Source organism: Channa argus, chromosome 5 (genome assembly GCF_033026475.1).
Source record: "Channa argus isolate prfri chromosome 5, Channa argus male v1.0, whole genome shotgun sequence".
In the NCBI taxonomy this organism is placed as follows: domain Eukaryota; kingdom Metazoa; phylum Chordata; class Actinopteri; order Anabantiformes; family Channidae; genus Channa; species Channa argus.
Genome location: NC_090201.1, coordinates 22920874 through 22940263, shown reverse-complemented (window position 1 = coordinate 22940263; position 19390 = coordinate 22920874). Strand labels below are relative to the sequence as shown.

The window sequence follows — 19390 nt, the reverse complement described above, 5'->3', positions numbered from 1 at the left end:
TATTATAATCAGATAATGACAACACTTAAATTTTCACATTGTAAGACTAATAGTTCCAAAATTGTAGGACTTTGGTTACTCAGGAATACAAAATAGTTAAGTTAAACATTTTGTTTAAAGTACTGTAACATATTAAAGTAGAAGTAATGCTGCAAAAATCTAGGCAGTATATACAGTTTTGTCATCACCTACCCCTAAATGGTATTATTTGTCTTTCCTTGCTTTAGTTTTTCACATTTTATTTTCCTGCTTGTCTTCTTGTGTTTCAGTACATGTCCTAATACAGCAGTAAACCAAATGTGCATGATTATGTTGTTTTAATGAAATTCCGAATTTTTTTTTATGATGAAATGTGGTATGCATGCAGAAAAATTAGCAAAACTGATATAGTCGCCAGTCTCTTGTAGTCTGATGCTGTTATAGACCAACACATTCACATTCATTTGACTTGTATGTCTTAAGACTACTGAGAAATGCAGCTAAATTCCTTCTGCATCAATAAAGCATAGGGGAAAAGCTAAGAAGAAACCCAAATAAATAACTGGGGATCGTGTGGTACCAGTCATTAGGATTGGAAATTAAGTAAGGACATATATATTGTGAGAGCTCATTGGCTACATTATGTATATATATATTTTTCTTACTGGAATGTTGCTATTCAAATAACTTTAAAATTGCCTGCCATTCACTTATTGTCTCATTGTTTGCTACTTTGTGCAGCTGCACATTATTGTTGCTTTGCCTGTGTTCACATTACAGAACTTAATTCTCAAGTCCCATATTTTAGTCAGATCTGATAAATTTATGTTAAAAGTTCACGTTAATGTTTGTGACATGTATCAAACATTGGTGTGAACATCACGGAGGTCCAAATTCAATTCCAATGTGAGCCACATGCTTACAGTAAAAACAATGGCATTTGTATGAGCATTAAATGATGTGGTTTTCTTCATGATTTCTTCTATTTTATCTTGACCAGAAGTCTTTCCATAAATGTGCAGCAAATCTGAAACCTCCTGTGAGATGCTGACACACATGTGCACCGATGTGGGACATTAAAAATAAAACCGTCTTTTTACAGTGGTTGTCAGAAATTAAATGGGAATCGGATCTCGGACCACATAAAAAGGTGCCCAAATCCAGGGGGCCAAAAATCTGACACTTCAGCAGGCAATGTGAATGTAGCCATTGTGGGGTTCCCATGAGGTGGTAGGAATACTGCAGTCGGTGCACTTATATGGACTTAAGTAACCAGGTTACAGTCAGCTTTTTTGTGAAAGCTGATTGACATGTAAACGGGAAAGCTGGTTTCCGAAATCTGTGTAGGGAATTAGGGAAGCCAATTTCTTCTATATGACTGACTCAAAGGAGTCTAAAAAAGTAATTTACTGTTCTGGATCGGCCTCGTGTCTCCCCTTTTTATTCCTTTCTCTGTCCCTGTGCTTTCACTCTTCTGTGACATGAACACACAGAAAAAAGAAAAGTTTGAAAGCAGCGTTTTCCGTCACTATACAGTTAAAATCTCTGCGTCAGGCTTTCAAAATAAGTCAGAGGTGAAGGACAAATCAGATTTTGCTTCTGCTACATGTATATATTTCGTTATTCAGTAACCAGGTTTCATAAGTCCATGTAAATGCTGTTCCACGATTACCAGATTATATCTACCCCTGTTACTTAAGTGCACGTAAACACAGTATGTCAATAGCATTGGCTTAAAAAAACAAGTATCAGTTGACAGTCATGTCATATTTCACAGTTGTTTCACCCTGAGGTCATGATGTATGATCATTTGCTAAACCACAGTTCAGATGACTTAGGTTTGTTATTACATTTTACTGCCAGGTTGGATTTAGGCAAGCTCAAATAAAAGATTCATTAATTATAATTAGAACTTGCGATAACAGGGAAGCTCAATTTCTGCCAATTATTACAATAGTATCCATGCATATGTGATGGTGATGATGCAGTAAATCAAAATGTACAACAGGCAACTCATTGTGTAATCACTCATCATAAAGACAGATTCAGTGACTCAGCCTCTAAGAGAGTATGTGACTATGTTTGTGAGGAATCTAGTTGTTCCTCTTTATCATTATAGTCTAATGGCCCACTGCCTCACCCTAAAGCAGCTCTAGTCTCTCACTGGCCTTCTATAAATAGTCTTGTCAGCCAGCACAAACTTAAATGAACAAAACCGTACCAGCAGCAGTTTGGAGAAATGAAAGTAGATCTGCCTAAATCCACCACTGTCTAGCTTGACTGCACACTAGATGAAGAGTAAAGGAACACAAGACTTTCAGTCCTTGGGGATGCCAGTTAACTTCCTGCAGTACATAAACCCCAATTTTCTCTCAGAAACAACCAAAGTAAGTTAGTGATAATGTGATGTATGGTGTATTTTTAGGGGTACAGTAACGTGCTTTAATGATATGACTAAGTCTGTACTTTATGTAACAAACTTTTTTTCTCTCTTCTCCTCCTCCGTCCATTTTTTTTCCACTTCCTCTTTTGACAGTCTCCTTACAACCCTGGGCAAAATGCTGGCTCTGCCCCTCTAGTGTATTCGCCACAGACGCAGCCAATGAATGCACAGCCTCCGAGTCGCCCGGTGAGTCTGGTCTTAGATTTACAGCACACATAGCTCAGAGTATTCAAACAGTTTGTGTTCTACTAAAATGGGGCTGAAAGTTGCACTACTGTGCAGTTGTACTGAGTCAGTGTGGAGGGATAGAAGCCACACAGAGATTGTCTCTTTGATTGATCTCAGCCTGATTCTGGCAGCAATGCTTTTCTTTCGTAATGTTTCCTTCATTGTTTCCTTAGAGACTGGTTGTACTGTCAATAATGCATTACATGACACAAGTCTAGCTTGCTGTAATTTTGTCATATAAGTATTTAAAGGACACCTTCACTGATTTTGAACTTGCTTCTTTTGGTTCTAGTTTGGGTAGTACATGCACATATATGCCATTATACTTCCCTTTGGAAACATTCCTCCAGATGACATCACTTGGAGGAACCTTCAGTTCAGATTATGTTGTCACACAATAGTTTGTAATCATGGTCAACCAGCTTTTCTGGTGCTCCCCAGATAAGATCATCTGAACTCCTAATGACTCCTCCGGGTGATGTCATTTGGAGGAGTTTTTCAGCTAGAAGCAGAGAAATATTTTAATATAGAGAAGTCATGGAAAGCATTGATTTACATTTACACCCTAAACTAAAGCCATAGAAAGCAGGTTGAGAATTTGTGAAGTTGCCCTTTAAGCATTTAAAAACCATAGTACACTTACTCAAACAGTGCGGAAATAATGACAGTAGAAATAGGTGATAGCCTCAGTCATAAAAAAAGTGATTGGCTATGGAATAAAGAGTTCCAATTGGTTCTCTGGGGTCTGGGTTAGGAGATAAAAATGAGCTTCTTCTAGTCATCAAACAGTCAGATCAGTAACTGTTTGGGCAATTAATGAGGAGTGGCAGACTTTCTAAGATCGACCATCAAACAACAGACCATGTGGCAAAATTTGTCCTGAATCTTTTTACAGAGAACATGTAGATTGGGTTTTAAATCGTCCTTAGTGTGTGATGAGTCCCAAGCATAAAGCAAAAGGAAACTACTAGTGTGATCAGCATTTGTCTAGTTTCTCTTATTACGAGAGCCTTTATTTTTAGAAATTTTGGTCCTATGCTTTTACTGTAATAACATTAGATCTCTGAAGTTTGTTCAAAGGTTTTTTTTTTTTTTCAAAACCTTTTAATTATGGTTGAATTTTCTTTCAATTTGTGTGAAATTGAGTGTAAAGTCAAGCTGCTCCATCTCCTGATGTTTGTGCAGTGTAGCCTAAGGACCGTCAAAAGACATTAGGTAACACTATTAACAAGTTGTGTAAAAAATCTTTTACCAAAACGAGCCTAATAAGAAATATCCATAATGTTCACACTGTCCTGACGTTCTCTGGCACGTAATACACGCATCTTATTTGTACATGTAAACTTTGACCTGGCTCTGTGTGCTGCATCATGTGCCATGTGTCTTTAAATCTACATTCCCCTGTGGTTTTTTTACTGTATTTTCTAGCATCTGCCTCCATCGCTCATCTTGTCTCTGTTTCTCCCTTTGCTCTTTCTTCTCCCCACTTTACCATCACTGCTTCAATCTCCTTGCTGGACCTCTCCTCCCTCCCCTACCAGTTTGCTACGGGCCCTCGACCAACCCACCATCAGGTAATTTACCCCTGCTGAATGTCCCTCCTGCTCCCTCTCTCGCAGCATCATTATCATCAAAGCAATTTGCTGGTGCCTGCTGGCAAAAGGCTATTTGTGGGGCATCTGATGTTCCTTAAAAAAAGTCTCAAATTTGAAACCCTAAAGTGTCTTGGATACAGTTAGAGGTTTTAATTATCATGTGGTTTGCTACTTAACAGATCGAGGCAGGATCCTTTAGTATTTGTGTTTGTTTTTAATGGTAAGATTGTATGTTTATACAGTTAATAGTTAGTTTATTCTATGAATTAAATGAGGTGTATTTGTCGTGAAGCGTGTGGTTGTCTTGGCCCCTTATATGAACAAGTAAAAGGTTTTTCCACAGGGTGTATCCAAATGATCGTGATTCTCTCAGCCTTGCTTACAGATTTATTTTCTGAGGGATTAGAAAACATTTTACATGTTGTTTCGTGGTATCATTTTGCCCTTGATTAAATTTAACTCTATTGCTTCATGTTGTCTCATGTTTTCCAAGCACAGCCAAGTGCAAGCTGATAAACGTGAACATTCTTTGAGTGCAGGAACAAGTCTGTATTTGTAAATCAAAATAATTTATAATACTGTCTGGTTTTAATCCAAATTAAGAATATGTCTTAATTTGCTGGTCTTGTGATCCCATGATAATTAGATTATTCTCACTATCTAGGGGCTCTCTCTTGTAGCTGCAGCTTGCCATGATTCAGAACACACATGGCTGACTAATAACCATCATTAAGGTTTTGTCTAGTCCCAATGTTGGTGGACACACTGAATACACAGCGCTCAATGTTCAGCTAAAGGTTGGGGCTAATTATTAGTTCTATATCAGGTGTTTTTCCTATTTTTGGTTTAAAGGGAGAGAACAGATGTTACATTCTGTCAGTGCTGCTCTTCCTGGGTATTCTTACTATATTGTAGCGTGGCTGAAAACTAAAAAAGGGACATTGGGATTTCTTGTGTATCTAAATCTATCACACTTGTTGAGATCCTAACCCCCTCATGAGGTCAGAGTTCAATTTCTTTGCAGTAATTACACCAATATTCTCTAGTTAGGGCAGTTTAGTAATTTGAGTGAGAGTTTTGTTTCCTTCACAACCACAGCATTAGCGTAATTTCAGACAAACGCAAATGGCTGTGAGAATTTGACTTAAGTAGCTGTTTGTTCATATTATTGAAAGAAAACACGAGGGGTAGCATAATCATTAATTATCATTTCATAGAAAGAAAATCATAGTCAGTGGTCAGGTGATCTATGATCTCTGAGAGTCAGTAGTGCAGACCAGCTTCAGTGCTCTTCATGGCTGACATTTGTGTAGATTACACGCTGGATCCTTTTAAACAGCTGATACTATGTGAACCAGTGTCAAGAAATCTTAGTCCTTTCATGTCTGTTACAGCAGTATTCATGATTTTTATTACCTTGTGGAGAGTCTTAGACTTGCCAGGGTGCTGGCATTCAGTGACATTCTGAGAGCTCTGTGGGTTGATTCATGCTGCAATGATTCATGCGGCTGCCCACTTTGAGACTGATGTGTTATTCACACCCTGTGTGCCCTTGTTGTCAAACATCCTCACCTACTGGATGCTTCTCTCTGTCTAGTGCGTTTGCTGGCAGTTGTGTATGTACACGCACAGACAAACAAGTACAAGTGCATGCTCTGGCTGTCACAAACTGGCGCTGGGATCTCTTGTGCCACCACGGAAGTGGAGTCGGAAAGCAGATGAAGCTGAACAGTGGCCTTTTATACCAATGGAGAAAACGGCCATTGTCTCCCTGAAACACACTCAGTGCACAGTAAAGGATACATGGAGATCACAAAATGAATTCATTTGGCTGAAGTTTAAGTGTCTTTAAAACAAGGGTAATCATTATTTTATTTTATTTTATTTTATTGCTACGCTCAACAGAAGGACTGACTTATTTTGATTAAATAGAGCTTTTGTGTGTATGATTTGAGAGGTTAAAACTAATGGAAATTAGCACTTGCTACTAGGAAAAAAAACAACAGTTTGCTTCAGAGAGCTCTTCAGAGGGTATATTATCCTATTTCTCTGAATTTTAAGTGTGTGTGTGTGTGTGTCTCTGCCCTTGTTGACTTAAACACGTATTATACTTGAACTATAAAGATTTCATATTTTTTGCTCAACCTCATGCCTGTTGCTAGGACAGTGGTGCAGGTGACAGCCGGCTCCTATTGCAGCTGGATCTCACCAGTTTGAAAAGGCAAGAGGTAGATTGGCCCTCACGCTGTACAACTTAACAAAGGAAACATCCCTTAAAATAAAACGTGATACTCATGTTGTTAGTACATGTGCTTGTCATCTCAGGGAAGCACATGGCCACAAGCCACATCCTGATTATTTTGATTTTTGAGTGATTTTCAGTGATTTCCAGCCTTTTCCACTCCGTTCCCACTTTGCGATCAACAAAGTCATTCGAAGGTTATTTTCTTTTCCGAGATTCTATTTTATTTTATTTTTGGGCCGATCAATGTGCCTCAGGTCCAGTCACCGTGTCAGGTAGATAGAAATAATTGGGTAGTTTTCTACCTTGATGTATGTTTGTGTGGGTGGGTGAATGATTGCTTGTTGTTGCATTAAGGCTTAAGTGTCACCAGTCCAGTCTCCCATTGGCTTTTCTCTCTTTCCTGCTTTCTCTCAAGGGAGGATTCAGGCCCATCCAGGTAACAATTACTTCTGTGTCCAAGTCTCTGCAGATCTGCATGGCATGATGAGGATCATCCTTTAATGATCCCATTCCTCCTAACTTTTAACCCTGTGTACCCAATCATCTTCACTCTAGTGTATGCTGAATAGAGAGCTCCTTTATCATCATTTTATGCTGTAGAGGATCATTATTGGACATTTAAGTTAATAATTTTGTAATTTTTGCTCCATTCATTACTTGTCTTTAATGAGCTTATACAATCTAATGAAAAGCATGCGGAATGAAAGAGATAACACTTTATTATTTCCTGAGATAAGTGTGTTTTTTTTTCTTCTCCTTTTAATGTATTAAGTATTAAATGTGAAATGTTGTATGCCCATTTCAGATTTCAAGTAGCCTTGTTTCTGTTGAAGACAGTTTTGATAAGGTGTTTTGTCTGTTGACTCAATTTCTTGCCATGTGAGCAGTTCTACTGAGACTGTCTTCAGGTAGTTGGTAATGAACAGTTTCCTGGTCCTTTCCCAGATTTCCACAGGGCTATTTACAAAAAAGCCACTGAACCTGATTTGATACGTTAGCAGCAATTTCCCCTCCTGGGTATTTTTAGGCCGCTTTACTGCATTGTTTATTCTGCTGACTTTCTCTGGAGAACACTGACTGGTTGGTTATTACCAGCTTGAGTCCTAGTTGTTTGAAAGTTAGTGACAGCTGTTGTTAGTGGTCTTCCTTCGAACACAGCACACAGATTTATGCATTAAATTTCATGAGCTATCCAAACACAAAGCCTGTCGGAAATTAGACTTTTAACTGGTTTTGATATGTCCGTTATAGATGTCATTGTAGCTTCTGTCACTACAGTATATTTTCTGTGCTCTGTGATGCACAGAAAAGGCCATATTGCTGCCTGATGAACAGAGCTGTGCCATTTGTCACACATAATGTACAGTATAACTGCAAGGGTGGCCAAGCAGCTAAGGCAAAAAATGAGGTATCTGAAGCCATTCAGTAATCCAGGAGTTTTTACTTTTTTACAGCTTGTGGAACCTTGTGTAGTGTATTGACAATGCAGACAGAATGATGAAAGTTAAATGTATAGTGCCTAAATATTGGAAAATACTTTAAAAATAATAATTATAATAATACAGTTTGACTTGTAGGACCCTTTGCATTGTCTGATGGTTAAATGGCAGATGTATTTAAACGATAGTGACTGGACAGTTGCAGCATGTGGTTGAAGTATAAGTGGAAATACAAATGGACACACAAAAAATAGCAGGTTAACAATAAAACAAATCTGTTTTTGCTTACATGTTTTATTGGAAGTATACTTTGCAAATTATGGAAATCTTAAATGAAATGTTACAGTATTAATTCCAATTTTCAGACACATTTGTTAAAGTAATTTATAGAGATTGGGAGTTGTGTATGGATCTGTTCTAACAGTATAAAGGTATGCATGCAGTGAGCGTGCAGAGAAACATGTGGCGCTGGGCCTTTTTTTTTTTTTTTCAAGTTTCAGCTGCTGATAGAAAACCAGGGCTGTCTCACTGTGAGAAATGTGTAGGCCCAACTGTGAAGACATCTGAAAAACTGTACTGGTTTGTAAATCATGGCAGCATGCTGAAATGAGACTGCTTCCTCTGTGATATAAGTAATGTCTCTCTGTCTCTTTATCTCTCTCTCTCAGTTTTTCCCAAGGACTCAGATGCAATCTGCAAGGCCCACTATCCCGACAAACACACCCTCTATACGTCCTGGTTCACAGACCCCCACAGCGGCTGTCTACCCCACTAATCAGCCAATCATGATGACTATGGCACCCATGCCTTTCCCCTCTCCACAGGCTGCACAGTACTACATCCCACCGGTGAGACACGCATGCCAAGCTGGGTCAAACTACAGTTGAATTTGTTCACTCTAATTTAATAGAGCAGTATATATTCACATTACCTCAGTTCAAGCTAGAGTTACACAAGCACAGTTTTCTAAGCGAAAAGAGGAAAGTTGGAAATAGAGTAGTAATATTTGAATTTCTCCTCTGCAGCTAGAACTGATGAGATCACAATGACAAAAGGACAAACTTCAGTACATAAGTTATATGATAAGATTGCTACTGTAGCACTCTCTCCAGTCTCTTTAACATTAATGGATAAACACTTTTTTTTTTTTTTTTAGAGTGTCATGTATATCATGTGATATTACATTCTGGCAAAACCCCTTGTGCTGGTAGGCAGATTTCATTATTCTTAGATGAAGCTAGAATATAATTTCTCCTTTTTTAGCAGAATTTGTGCCTAACTAGCTATTTGCTGGGTTTACTCAAAAGGTAACCAGTGGTATTAAGCTGCTTATCGAACTCTCAGCAGGAATAAACATCAAACTATTTCTTTAATGTAGCTTCGGACCTATTTCAAACACTTTAATTTGTTAACACCTTGTACCTGTTCTATAGTTAGGTTTAGAAAAGCATTTTTCTTTTGGTTATTTCACCAAAGCACAGATTTTAAACATTACATTTATTGCATTAAGAATTAAAGCCAACATATTTTACATTTACATTTGCTACTGTAGAGCACATGGGATTATTTTGTTTTTGTTCATGACTACATTGAAAACAATCTCTGGTTACAGCAGGTGCTAGTTAGATTGGACAGATGGTCGAATTGCAGTGCATGACAAGTGCAATAGAGCACTTTTCTAAAATCAGTTTAAAAATGAACTGTGTGCAGCATTTGTCTTGCCCTTGCTGAATGTTGCTGTTAATATGTCTTTGTCATTCCTCTCTTGCAGTATCGTCACAGTGTGGGACCTCCTCAGCAGTATTCTGTACAGCCACAGTATTCTGTACAGCCGCCGGGGTCTGGCACCTTCTACCCTGGGCCAGGGCCAGGGGAGTACCCCGCCCCCTATCGTGAGTCATTAACCCATCACATGTAGAAATGCAGTACATTTCCCACACCTGTATCACACAGAAGTCATACAGTAGAACAAATACACACTGCTTGTCAGCCTTGGGTGACCCCCGAGCAGGGGCCCTGACAGTGTTTTACTAAATGTCTCTTTTGTGTTTTCTTTTCTTGTAAATTCATTCAGATACCCTCAGGTACCACCCACCCGTCTCACCCTCTGTCCCTGCTCCCGTTCCCACAGCTGGCCCCCCCTACTACCCAGGACAGACTGTATACCCCCCCTCACCTCCCATCATAGTGCCTACACCACAGCAACCTCCACCAGCTAAACGTGAAAAGAAAACAGTGAGTATCTTGGTAGTTCTCCCTAGTTTGGGTTATATTGATGTTTTTGTTGAATGGGGAGGGACTTCACAGACAGCGTTAAATGATAACATTTCAAAATTGCTTTTAAATTTTCCTGCTTGAGTGTTTGATTATAATTGATCTACACTTCTCAAATTGCTTTAATTTTAAAAAGCTTTCTGTGCATCTCCATCTGGTCATCAGTGCGTAATGCAGATGATGGCAGAGCTAAGAGTGTGCTAAGACTTTGGGTGCTCTAGTGAGGTCTATTTTTTTATTTTTATTTTTATTTTTTGTGCCATTGTTCTCCCAGATCCGTATCCGTGACCCCAATCAGGGTGGCAGGGACATCACAGAGGAGATTATGGCAGGGGGTTCAGGGAGCAGGAATTCCACACCTCCTGTTGGCCCCCCCTCCTCTACCCCCACCCCACCACAGGTATGGATCTCTCACCTATGGTACTTACAGTACAGTTGAGGTGGTATAGCATTAGTAGCAGCTGATTAGCCTGGAGCTTTAGCAGAGTAGAGTAGAGACATCCCATGTTGCTCTGTAGCATTATGAACTCTAATCCTCCCTACTCTCCATCCTTGTGTGTGACAGAGATAGACAGAATGTGGCCTGTGGTTCTTTGCTAATTTATTCAATCATTTTGCACATAAGTAATCCATGAAGGCTTAGAGTCCAGAATGTTACATCCCTGTTGTTTAATATTCCGAACCTCATTACATCATCCAATTAGCACATTTGTTTGTAGTTTATCTGGCAACACATAAGGTCACAACGACTTACAGGCTATTAATGAACCAAGTGTTTAGACATGAGCAGGTGAGGCCACGACTAAATAAAATCCCCTTACACTTTTCTCAGCATAACTGTATATTATCTGGTTAACATCTGTTCAGTCTATTAACCTGCTTTCTTCTTGTCAAAGTTTCCTTTCACTCACTATATTTTACAGTAGATTGCATATGTACTGTCTGTATACTCCTACTCCCTCTACAGAATCCACACAGATTATGACTCCATTTAATCTGTTCTTACAAAGTATTGAAAAGTCTTTGTTTGCAAAGGGCATTGCCTCAAACTAAATCTTGAAAGTCAGTGGTTGTACTGTGTAAGTTGGACTCTTCTGGACCAAAAATACTTGCATATCCAGTATAAAGTAAAATCATCTTTTTGTAGACGAATGTAATGTATGCCAGGGCTCTGGGTTTTGGTGATAAATATGAATTCATCAAAGCCGATTTCTGGATTCTGAAGAGGGATATTTTGACTTCTACATCCCTGTGTCCTTCTGTGGATGTTAACAGTGTCTTTCCTCTCTCTTTCTGTCTTTTTGTGCCTCTTTTGATTTTATTTTTTATGTATCTGGCTCATTTTCTCAATCTCTTGCTTTGCATTGTTCTGAGCTGTTTCTTTTCTGCCATTCCTCACACAATAATTTTCATTCTCTGTCTTGTTTCTCCTGTCTTGTCCTGCATTGTTTCCTCCTAATCTAACCATATCCCATTGGACCCCTTATTTTTGCTTAATCCTACTTTTGGTCTTGTTTGTTTGTGCCTACATCTCTGTGCCTGTCTTTCTGGTTTTCTGTGTTGCTAGTTTTTATGGCCGCACCCTCATTATCCTCACATTTTCTACCTCAAAACACAGCAGCAGCTGAACAGCAGCCAGACTCCAGAGCAGCAGCAGCCTCAGCCGCAACAGGCCCATTCTGGAGGCTACACGTTGGAGCCTCTGCAGCCCCAACAGCCACAGCAGCCGTTGACAACAGGGGCTTCAGACACCAAACCAGGGCCAGGTCTGCCCCTCCTTCTGCTCTCCTCTTTGTTTTTGTCTACCCTCCCTGCATAGAGCAATAGGTCCAGTAACCCTCTGAGCAAGACATGACTTAAATACTTATTTCCAAACACTTTTTTGTATAGCTTTTCTTTTCCTAAAAACATGACGCATACTGAATGCTTTTACTTTCATTTCACTTTACCACAAGAGTTAAGTGTCAGAAGAGAGTCTTGTTTTTCCTGTAATTTGCTGGGACATTTTTCAGCATTTCTGTAAGTTAGTTTTGGAAAAGGTTTAGTGTACACTTTAATTTATAAGCTTTAGTCTGCAGTTTTAATCTTCTAATCTTGACACAAATATTGAAGACATTTTTTTTATGCTTGTGAGACTGGCCCTTTTAAAAAAAAAAAGTTATTATTTGGCCAAAATATTAACATTTTTTACAGATGTGCCATACAGTAATCTTATAGTCATTTTAATAGTTTATATGAAACAAAGAGAAATGCATTTATTTTTTAAGTGTGTAAGAGTCTTTACACATATTTATTATACAAATATGTCCTCTGTTGATTGAACTCTAAATTCTAGCCATGTATCTATCTGCACTCTTACTCCTTTTAGATGATACGCCAAAACTGGAGCCAGTTGTCCAGAAGTCTTCCTCACCTGGGCTTGTGCAGCCTGAAGGCCCCGTTGAGAGACTGGAAGCCATCGCTCCTGTAACTGAGCCGCCTTCTGCTGTCGAACCAGAGTCCCACTTTACCACCTCACTGAACACCCCCGTCGCTGTCTCCCTTAAAGTGGCCAACGTTAGTGAACGTCCATCAGCCAGGGAGTCCACTGCTTTGGTCTCTTCTCCCTCTTCCTTAGTTGTGGAGCAGAAACCCTCATTGGCACCACCTCAGACTTTCAACACAGACAAGCCTCTTTCAGATGCCCCAAGAACTCTGGCTGCCTCACCCTCACTGGCCTCCAAGGCTTTGAATGGCCTTGTAGACTCCGGGACTGAGCCAGACACTGCAGCTCATGAGCCTTCTCTTATGACCGTTGCTGCAGTCCAGCCCCAGGTCTCTGCTCCTGCTTACAAAGAGGCCTCCTCTTCTGATGCATTGCCCTCTGATGTGAGGCCAGAGGTGCCCATTGCTGCTGCGCTCGCTCCTTTGGCACCTGTGGCTGTTGTGCCAGTAACCTTGACCTCAAGCCCCGCTCCAGCTTTGCCAGTTATGCTCCCGCCCGGCCTTCCACCTCTAGTGCAGGCCACAACAGAGGCCGATGAGCTGAGCAAATCCTTAGACACTAAAGACCTAGACCCCAGAGTAGGGACAGAGGCACATGATGGCATTGCTGACAACAAAACAGAGTCCCAGCAACAAGCCCTCATCAGGAAGAGTCCCACTACAGGTACTGGATCTGTTGCATTTCAACAACTATAAAAATCGTGTATAACTAATGAGATTTAACCTTCAGCAGAGGCTTAATTCTTTTTTGTTTCGAGGGCAGTCTAGACTCAAAGGGTTTTTTATGAATGTTTTGAATATTATTAAGATAATTTTTGTATTTAGGAAAAACAAAGTTGATTTCTGGTGTAACATATTCCCAAAACCTTTTGTCAAGTTGTAAAAAAAATCCAAGTAGAATCCTGGTTGAACCAGAGAAATTGTTTTTCTTCACGAGCAATCTACCTCTGCAAATCAGCTGTGGACACCAACTCTGTGTATGCCTCCATTGTTGCAGACTTGTGAGTGGAGCCCCACAGGCAGTGGGGCGGGGTGGGCTATTGCAAGGTGTGTGAAAGAGGAGCAAGGAAAAAGGGCAATAGAATGCATTAGACTCCCTGGTCTATGGTAAAGACATGGTGGGTTGCCATGCTTCCCATGTGCCACCAGGTGAACCAGGAGATAGAAGCAAACATAGAACATCTGGCTGGGACCCAAGAACCACAAATGGTTGTTTCAGACTACCCAAGGTAGCCTAACTTCCAATTGGTTGACCTCATAGATTTAATTCAAAGTTTGAAATAAGAACTCAAAATTTCCTTTAGCATACAAATCTATCGTCTTGGGAGCCTGCATGAGAATATCTATAAATGGGCCTCTTATGGGAGAATTTTCACACAATGATCCTGTGATGAATTTTTTTTTTTTTCAGTGCCAAGTAGAATTAAGTGCAGTGTCTTGTTCATGCTGAGAAAATGAACAGTTTGTTTCAAAATGCAGATTGCAGAAACTTCAAAGTTTATTGTAGTTATATGTGAAATATTTCATTATACTGAAGTATAATGATCAATATACCTTTAAAAAGTTAATATACTGCCCATTCAGAACAAAACAATGGTAAATAACTATGTTGATTTGTGAGCAGTTGTTGGTAAAAAAAATAAAAATAAAAAAAAATGTAAGATTGACTCCTCACAGAGAGAATAAAATGTAATGGTTGGTAAAATAGAATGAATGAATCAGCAGTGACCTAAAACTAAACTAAACTTTAAGCTATTGTTCTCGTTCTCTTTGCAATGTCATGTCAAACTCATGAGAAATGTCTCTTCTTTTATCACTTTAAAAGCCTTACTAGTTTCTTTTTATTGCCTTTAAAAATTAATCAGACACGGAAATCACATTGAGTATGGCATTTGAAGACCTACAATTAAACGAGAGGAAGCTTTCATCTAGGATGTGAGCTGTATTCGTCATACCAGACATGTCACTGAAGATACCCTGGAAGAAAAGGGAAAAAAAAAAAAAACAATTAAAAAAAAAGAAATAATATATATATATATATATATAATATATATATATATATATAATTTTTTTTTTTTTTTATATATATATATATGAGTCAGATAGTACCAGTATATTGCAAATAATTGTTTTAATTTCGCTGTTTTGAACTGACTAACCATGTCAGAGTGATGTTAGGGACATAAGTAGAAGTTGAATATAAAAGCAAAAAGGGTGAAACAGTTGTGCGTGTAAAATGTTCCATCGTCACAAGTGGCCTTTTTTTACTATGTTGATGGGGGGGTCCTTATTCTGGTTTAAAGTATGTTGATGCAGAGTTTATCACAAGCAATGATATGATTGTCTTGTCATAAATTAATTGTGGATTGGTTGTTTGCTGACCAGCTGCACTTTATTGCCTACATGTGTTTGCCTCTGCAGTAAATCAAACAGCTTCTGCTATACCAAAGACCTGGATGAAACCAAATGAAGGGATCTCTGTTGAAGATGTGCATCAAAAGGAGGATGAGGTAAGATATAAATGGTTTTGGGTTGTTGTCATCTGAAGACGACAGCAAGGAGTTATCAATCATCTTCACTCTTATTTCTTTCTTTTTTTTGCACAAGAGCTGTATCAAGAACAGTTGAAGAACAATAAATAATTTTATGTTTTTTTTTTTCCTGCATTTATTTCTTTTTACTTTTCTGGGAGATGTCTGACTTCTTGGACACTGTTGTTACAAAGCACTTTGAGCTTTAGGAATTTGTTGAGAATGTTGCACTATTTTCTATATTTTCTGTTCAGTGCAGAATCACACATCACATATCATTTTAAGATCTGCAAATATATTACAAAAAAATCTTACAAGCCACTAAGAGGGCTACATCACAACAACCACTAAGCTTGTATGAATTGATTATTTTACTAAATGATGACAAAGCCAGGCATAATGCTTAATGGCACAAATTACGATATGAAAATGTAATCTTTACCTCCATGCAGGATGAGCCAAGGCCAGCAGATCAGCCTGCCGGAGACCAGGCCTTGCAGTCAGCACCCCTGAGCAGCAGCCCTGTGCCCCTACCATCGGCTTTCACCTCCGCCATAGACCCAGCTCCTGCCAGCAGCCCAGAAGCTGACGGAAAACCCACTACACCAGAGGAGAATGGTGAGAGTGAGTTGGAGCCCATGAGAAATGGGGCAGGGCACACCTCAGAGACGGAGAGCAGCGATAGTGGAGCCGCTCCTGGAGACAAGGAGAACTCAACAGGAGCTCCACAGGACATTGAAGGTGAGGTGAACCTTGCTATTATGGGGGCCAGATAAATGTTTAAAGTGTCTCTAGAAAATTACTTGAAAGTAAAATCACCATTTTTGTGCTCAACTCTTTCTGCACTTTGGAGCTACCATTGTATGTCTATTTATGTTTTTTCTTTCCTTCCCTTTTAAATACTGTTGGTGATCCAGACCTGACTGAAGCAAGTGGGAAGCGTCAGTATAACAGGGACTTCCTATTGGGTTTCCAGTTCATGCCTGCCTGCATACAGAAGCCCGAGGGGCTTCCACCAATCAGTGATGTGGTTCTGGACAAGGTAAGTCACAGATAGGCCTGCAATCTCACAAGTTTCTCGCAAACCTTTAGACAAAAGGATTGTACTGTTAAAAGAGCCAAACACTGATACATCGATGAAAATAAATCTCCAGCAGAGAACTCACTGCCACAGGATGTGGTTCTCTAAATGTGGCTCTTTCAAATCGAAACTCACTATGGAGATTTCTACCTGTTATTTGCAACAGGGGTTTCCACACTGAAATCCCTTATCCCAATCCAAGTCCTATTCAATACTTCACTTTCACTTTCCCTACAAAAGGCTGGAGACAGGACAAGTAGAAATGTTATTATAGCAGTGCCACCTCATTTCTAAATGACATCCACCTGAAATGTCCCCTAAAACTGAATCTAACACAAAGGGGCACAATTTAGTCCAGACACTTTCCACCATAGATTTAAAATATAAAATAAAATTTCAGACAGTTTGTGCACATATCGCCAGAATAATGTCAGGTAGCAATGTCTTCTCAGTCTGTACACTATACAGTTAAAACCTGTTAGCCATGCAACCCATTCCCCAGTTACCCTAGGAACCCGGTTTCTCTGAGGAACCTGGTTACATAAGTGCATGTAAACACAGTCACTAATAGGTTGACATGGACAAAACATGTTGAGTGTTCAGTGTAAAAATGTCGACCCCCAGATTCTCAGAACCATACATGTTAAAATAAAATTACTCATATTTGAGTCACATTTAGTGCTGTCTATTTTTGCACTTATATTACATTGCATTTACTAATAATTTATTGATTATCAAAGTTGTTTATTTTGGCTGCAGTGTCTATAAGTATTGGTCTGTAAATGGAAATGCTGTTATAGAGATGGAATGATTAGCAGAATAATGATTATATACTTGCACATTTTTCTAACGATTATCTTGCAACAAGGCCAAACATGCAGTAATTTTTAATGTGTAATACCATTGTGAGGTGTTGGGATTTATTGTTTTAGATCAAGAAAATGAACAATTTTTAAACATTCCCTGAGGCTTCAGGAAATTGTGGTGGAAATAATTTCCTATGTTTTTTTTTTTTTGAGCAACTACTTAACCTAATAAATTAGAGATAAAATTAATCAATATTGAAGTTAATGATTAGTTACATTCCTAGAATATTATGGCAGTACAGCAACATGCTGTACTTTACTTTGTTAGACTGTGTGCACTGGTTCAAACACACCCCACATAGAGTTTAGTTCATTCTTCTGATCCACACATGTATGGGTGGAGCATATGCCCTGCTGAAATGCTGTTTTGATTAAAATCACATTGCTATTATGTCACACTTGGCCATGTTAAGAGTACCTGCCCCCCCAATATCTCTTCAAAAAGAACAACTAGACAAGTGAATGGCTTACTGGTACAATCGCATAGTTTTATGTTCTCTGGGAGAGAGTGAAATTTCACTATAAAAAAAGTTGAGAGGAAGTCAAGGACAGCTGAAAGGCAAAGAGCTGGATTTGTTCTTCTCTCCTCCCCCACAACTATCTCACTCTCCTGCTTCCTTTTGTTCACATCTGGTTCTGACTTCTGTCGCTGAATATCCCACTAAACCCGGCAAGACTAATTTTTAGTTTATTGCATAAACTAAAAATTGGTACTGTGATTATTTACAAGGGTTCACCTTTAAGAGACCACTGGGTCAGAAATTTTTACACATACACACACACAGTCAGACACAGTCTCACTACACTAACTCCTTTTGCCATGCTGCCAATATCACTGCTCCCCCTGCTGTTCAGATCAACTCTCGTGTGTTTGTGCATGTTATGTGTCATACAGATGAACCAGAACAAGTTTCCATCTCGAGCGGTGGACTCAAGAGTCATTTCCAGGGGACCTGATTTTACACCTGCATTTGCAGATTTTGGCAGGCAAATGACTGGAGGACGAGGCGCTGCAGTGAGTCACGTGTGCACACACACACACACACACACACACACACACACTACCACACTCTCTTAACCTGCCACAGTCATTCACAAAATCATACACACAGTTTACTTCTTCCTGCCTTCTGTTTTTTGTAGTAAATTAGATACCTTGCAGCTTTTAAGAAGAAAATTATTTCGTACATTGTAAGGCTTTTTAACTTCTTCACGGAAACCTGGATTCAACTTATGATTAGTTCAATGCAGAAAACCTGAATGTAAGCATTTCTGAGATTCCCTTTGGTTTTATCGGTGTTAAAAGTCATGGTGATTTGAATTACAGGAGTATTTCAACATTTTCGAAAACGGGTTAGTTCGCTATCTTGAGTTAGATGAGTGGATCAATGCCACTCCCCCCTTTTTCCCAGTATCTGAGGTATGCTAAGCTAACTAGCATACCACTTGCATCAGGTTTCTATTTGTGGACCTTCTGATTTACAAAACATTCTGATTCCATTCGGTTATGTGGTCTCTTCATTATGTTATTTGATTTTTTTTTATATTATTAACATGTTCCAATTATGTATGTTTGTTGTGTATGTACATAAGTCATTAAAATGTAACATTTGCTCCCTCGAGTAGGTCTAACGTCCTGTGTGTGAATCGATAAAAGTTTTCAAGAGAGTCATTGACCTTTCATTAAACTAACACAAACTCACATTTTCAGACAATGTGTCAGCTGACTGATTTAAACAAAGAAAGGTGTACTTAATGGCAGCTTGTAATGATCAGGAGTCAATGATGTATTCTGTCTTTCCCTTTACTGCATTTCCAGCTTTTAAACATTGGGGCACGGCGGCCACCACCCAGGAAGATCATCATGAACGTATCCGTGAATGATGATGTTCAGCTGAAAAAATCAGAGAATGCCTGGAAACCTGGCATGAAGAGGGAGGGCCATGCAGATGACCCTGAGATTCAAAAAACACAGGTAGTGTGAAATATAGTCACCATGAATAGCTTACGCAAAATAGCATATTTTCAATAAATATTAACTACTTGTACCAGTTATTATTATTAAGGAATCTTTATGACAAGTATTTAACTTACGAGAAATTCTAACTAATTGATTAATGAATTAATTCTGTAACTATAAAATAAAAATAAAATTAAAAAAAGCGTATAGTTATTATACAGTAAATTTATTTTAAATACTGCTTATTTTAAAAAATGCTGTAAAT

The 19390-nt window shown here is 39.0% G+C and overlaps 1 protein-coding gene across 8 annotated transcripts in view; it reads left to right on the top strand.

Annotated features, from left to right (window-relative positions):
- The window catches only part of eif4g3a (eukaryotic translation initiation factor 4 gamma, 3a), a 45609-nt gene that overhangs the window by 11334 nt on the left and 14885 nt on the right, over positions 1-19390 (top strand). For 2 of the 8 annotated variants that reach the window (XM_067505900.1, XM_067505903.1), the window contains exons 4-17: positions 2516-2608; positions 4192-4224; positions 6906-6926; positions 8598-8777; positions 9701-9821; positions 10061-10164; positions 10478-10603; positions 11771-11969; positions 12572-13351; positions 15109-15197; positions 15671-15959; positions 16136-16260; positions 18061-18180; positions 18985-19140. In XM_067505900.1, the coding sequence (XP_067362001.1) occupies positions 2516-2608; positions 4192-4224; positions 6906-6926; positions 8598-8777; positions 9701-9821; positions 10061-10164; positions 10478-10603; positions 11771-11969; positions 12572-13351; positions 15109-15197; positions 15671-15959; positions 16136-16260; positions 18061-18180; positions 18985-19140 (2436 nt within the window). Of the gene's footprint in view, positions 1-2515; positions 2609-4191; positions 4225-6905; positions 6927-8597; positions 8778-9700; positions 9822-10003; positions 10165-10477; positions 10604-11770; positions 11970-12571; positions 13352-15108; positions 15198-15670; positions 15960-16135; positions 16261-18060; positions 18181-18984; positions 19141-19390 lie in introns of all 8 variants that reach the window. The other 6 variants (XM_067505902.1, XM_067505898.1, XM_067505899.1 and 3 more) reach the window with 5 other exon arrangements.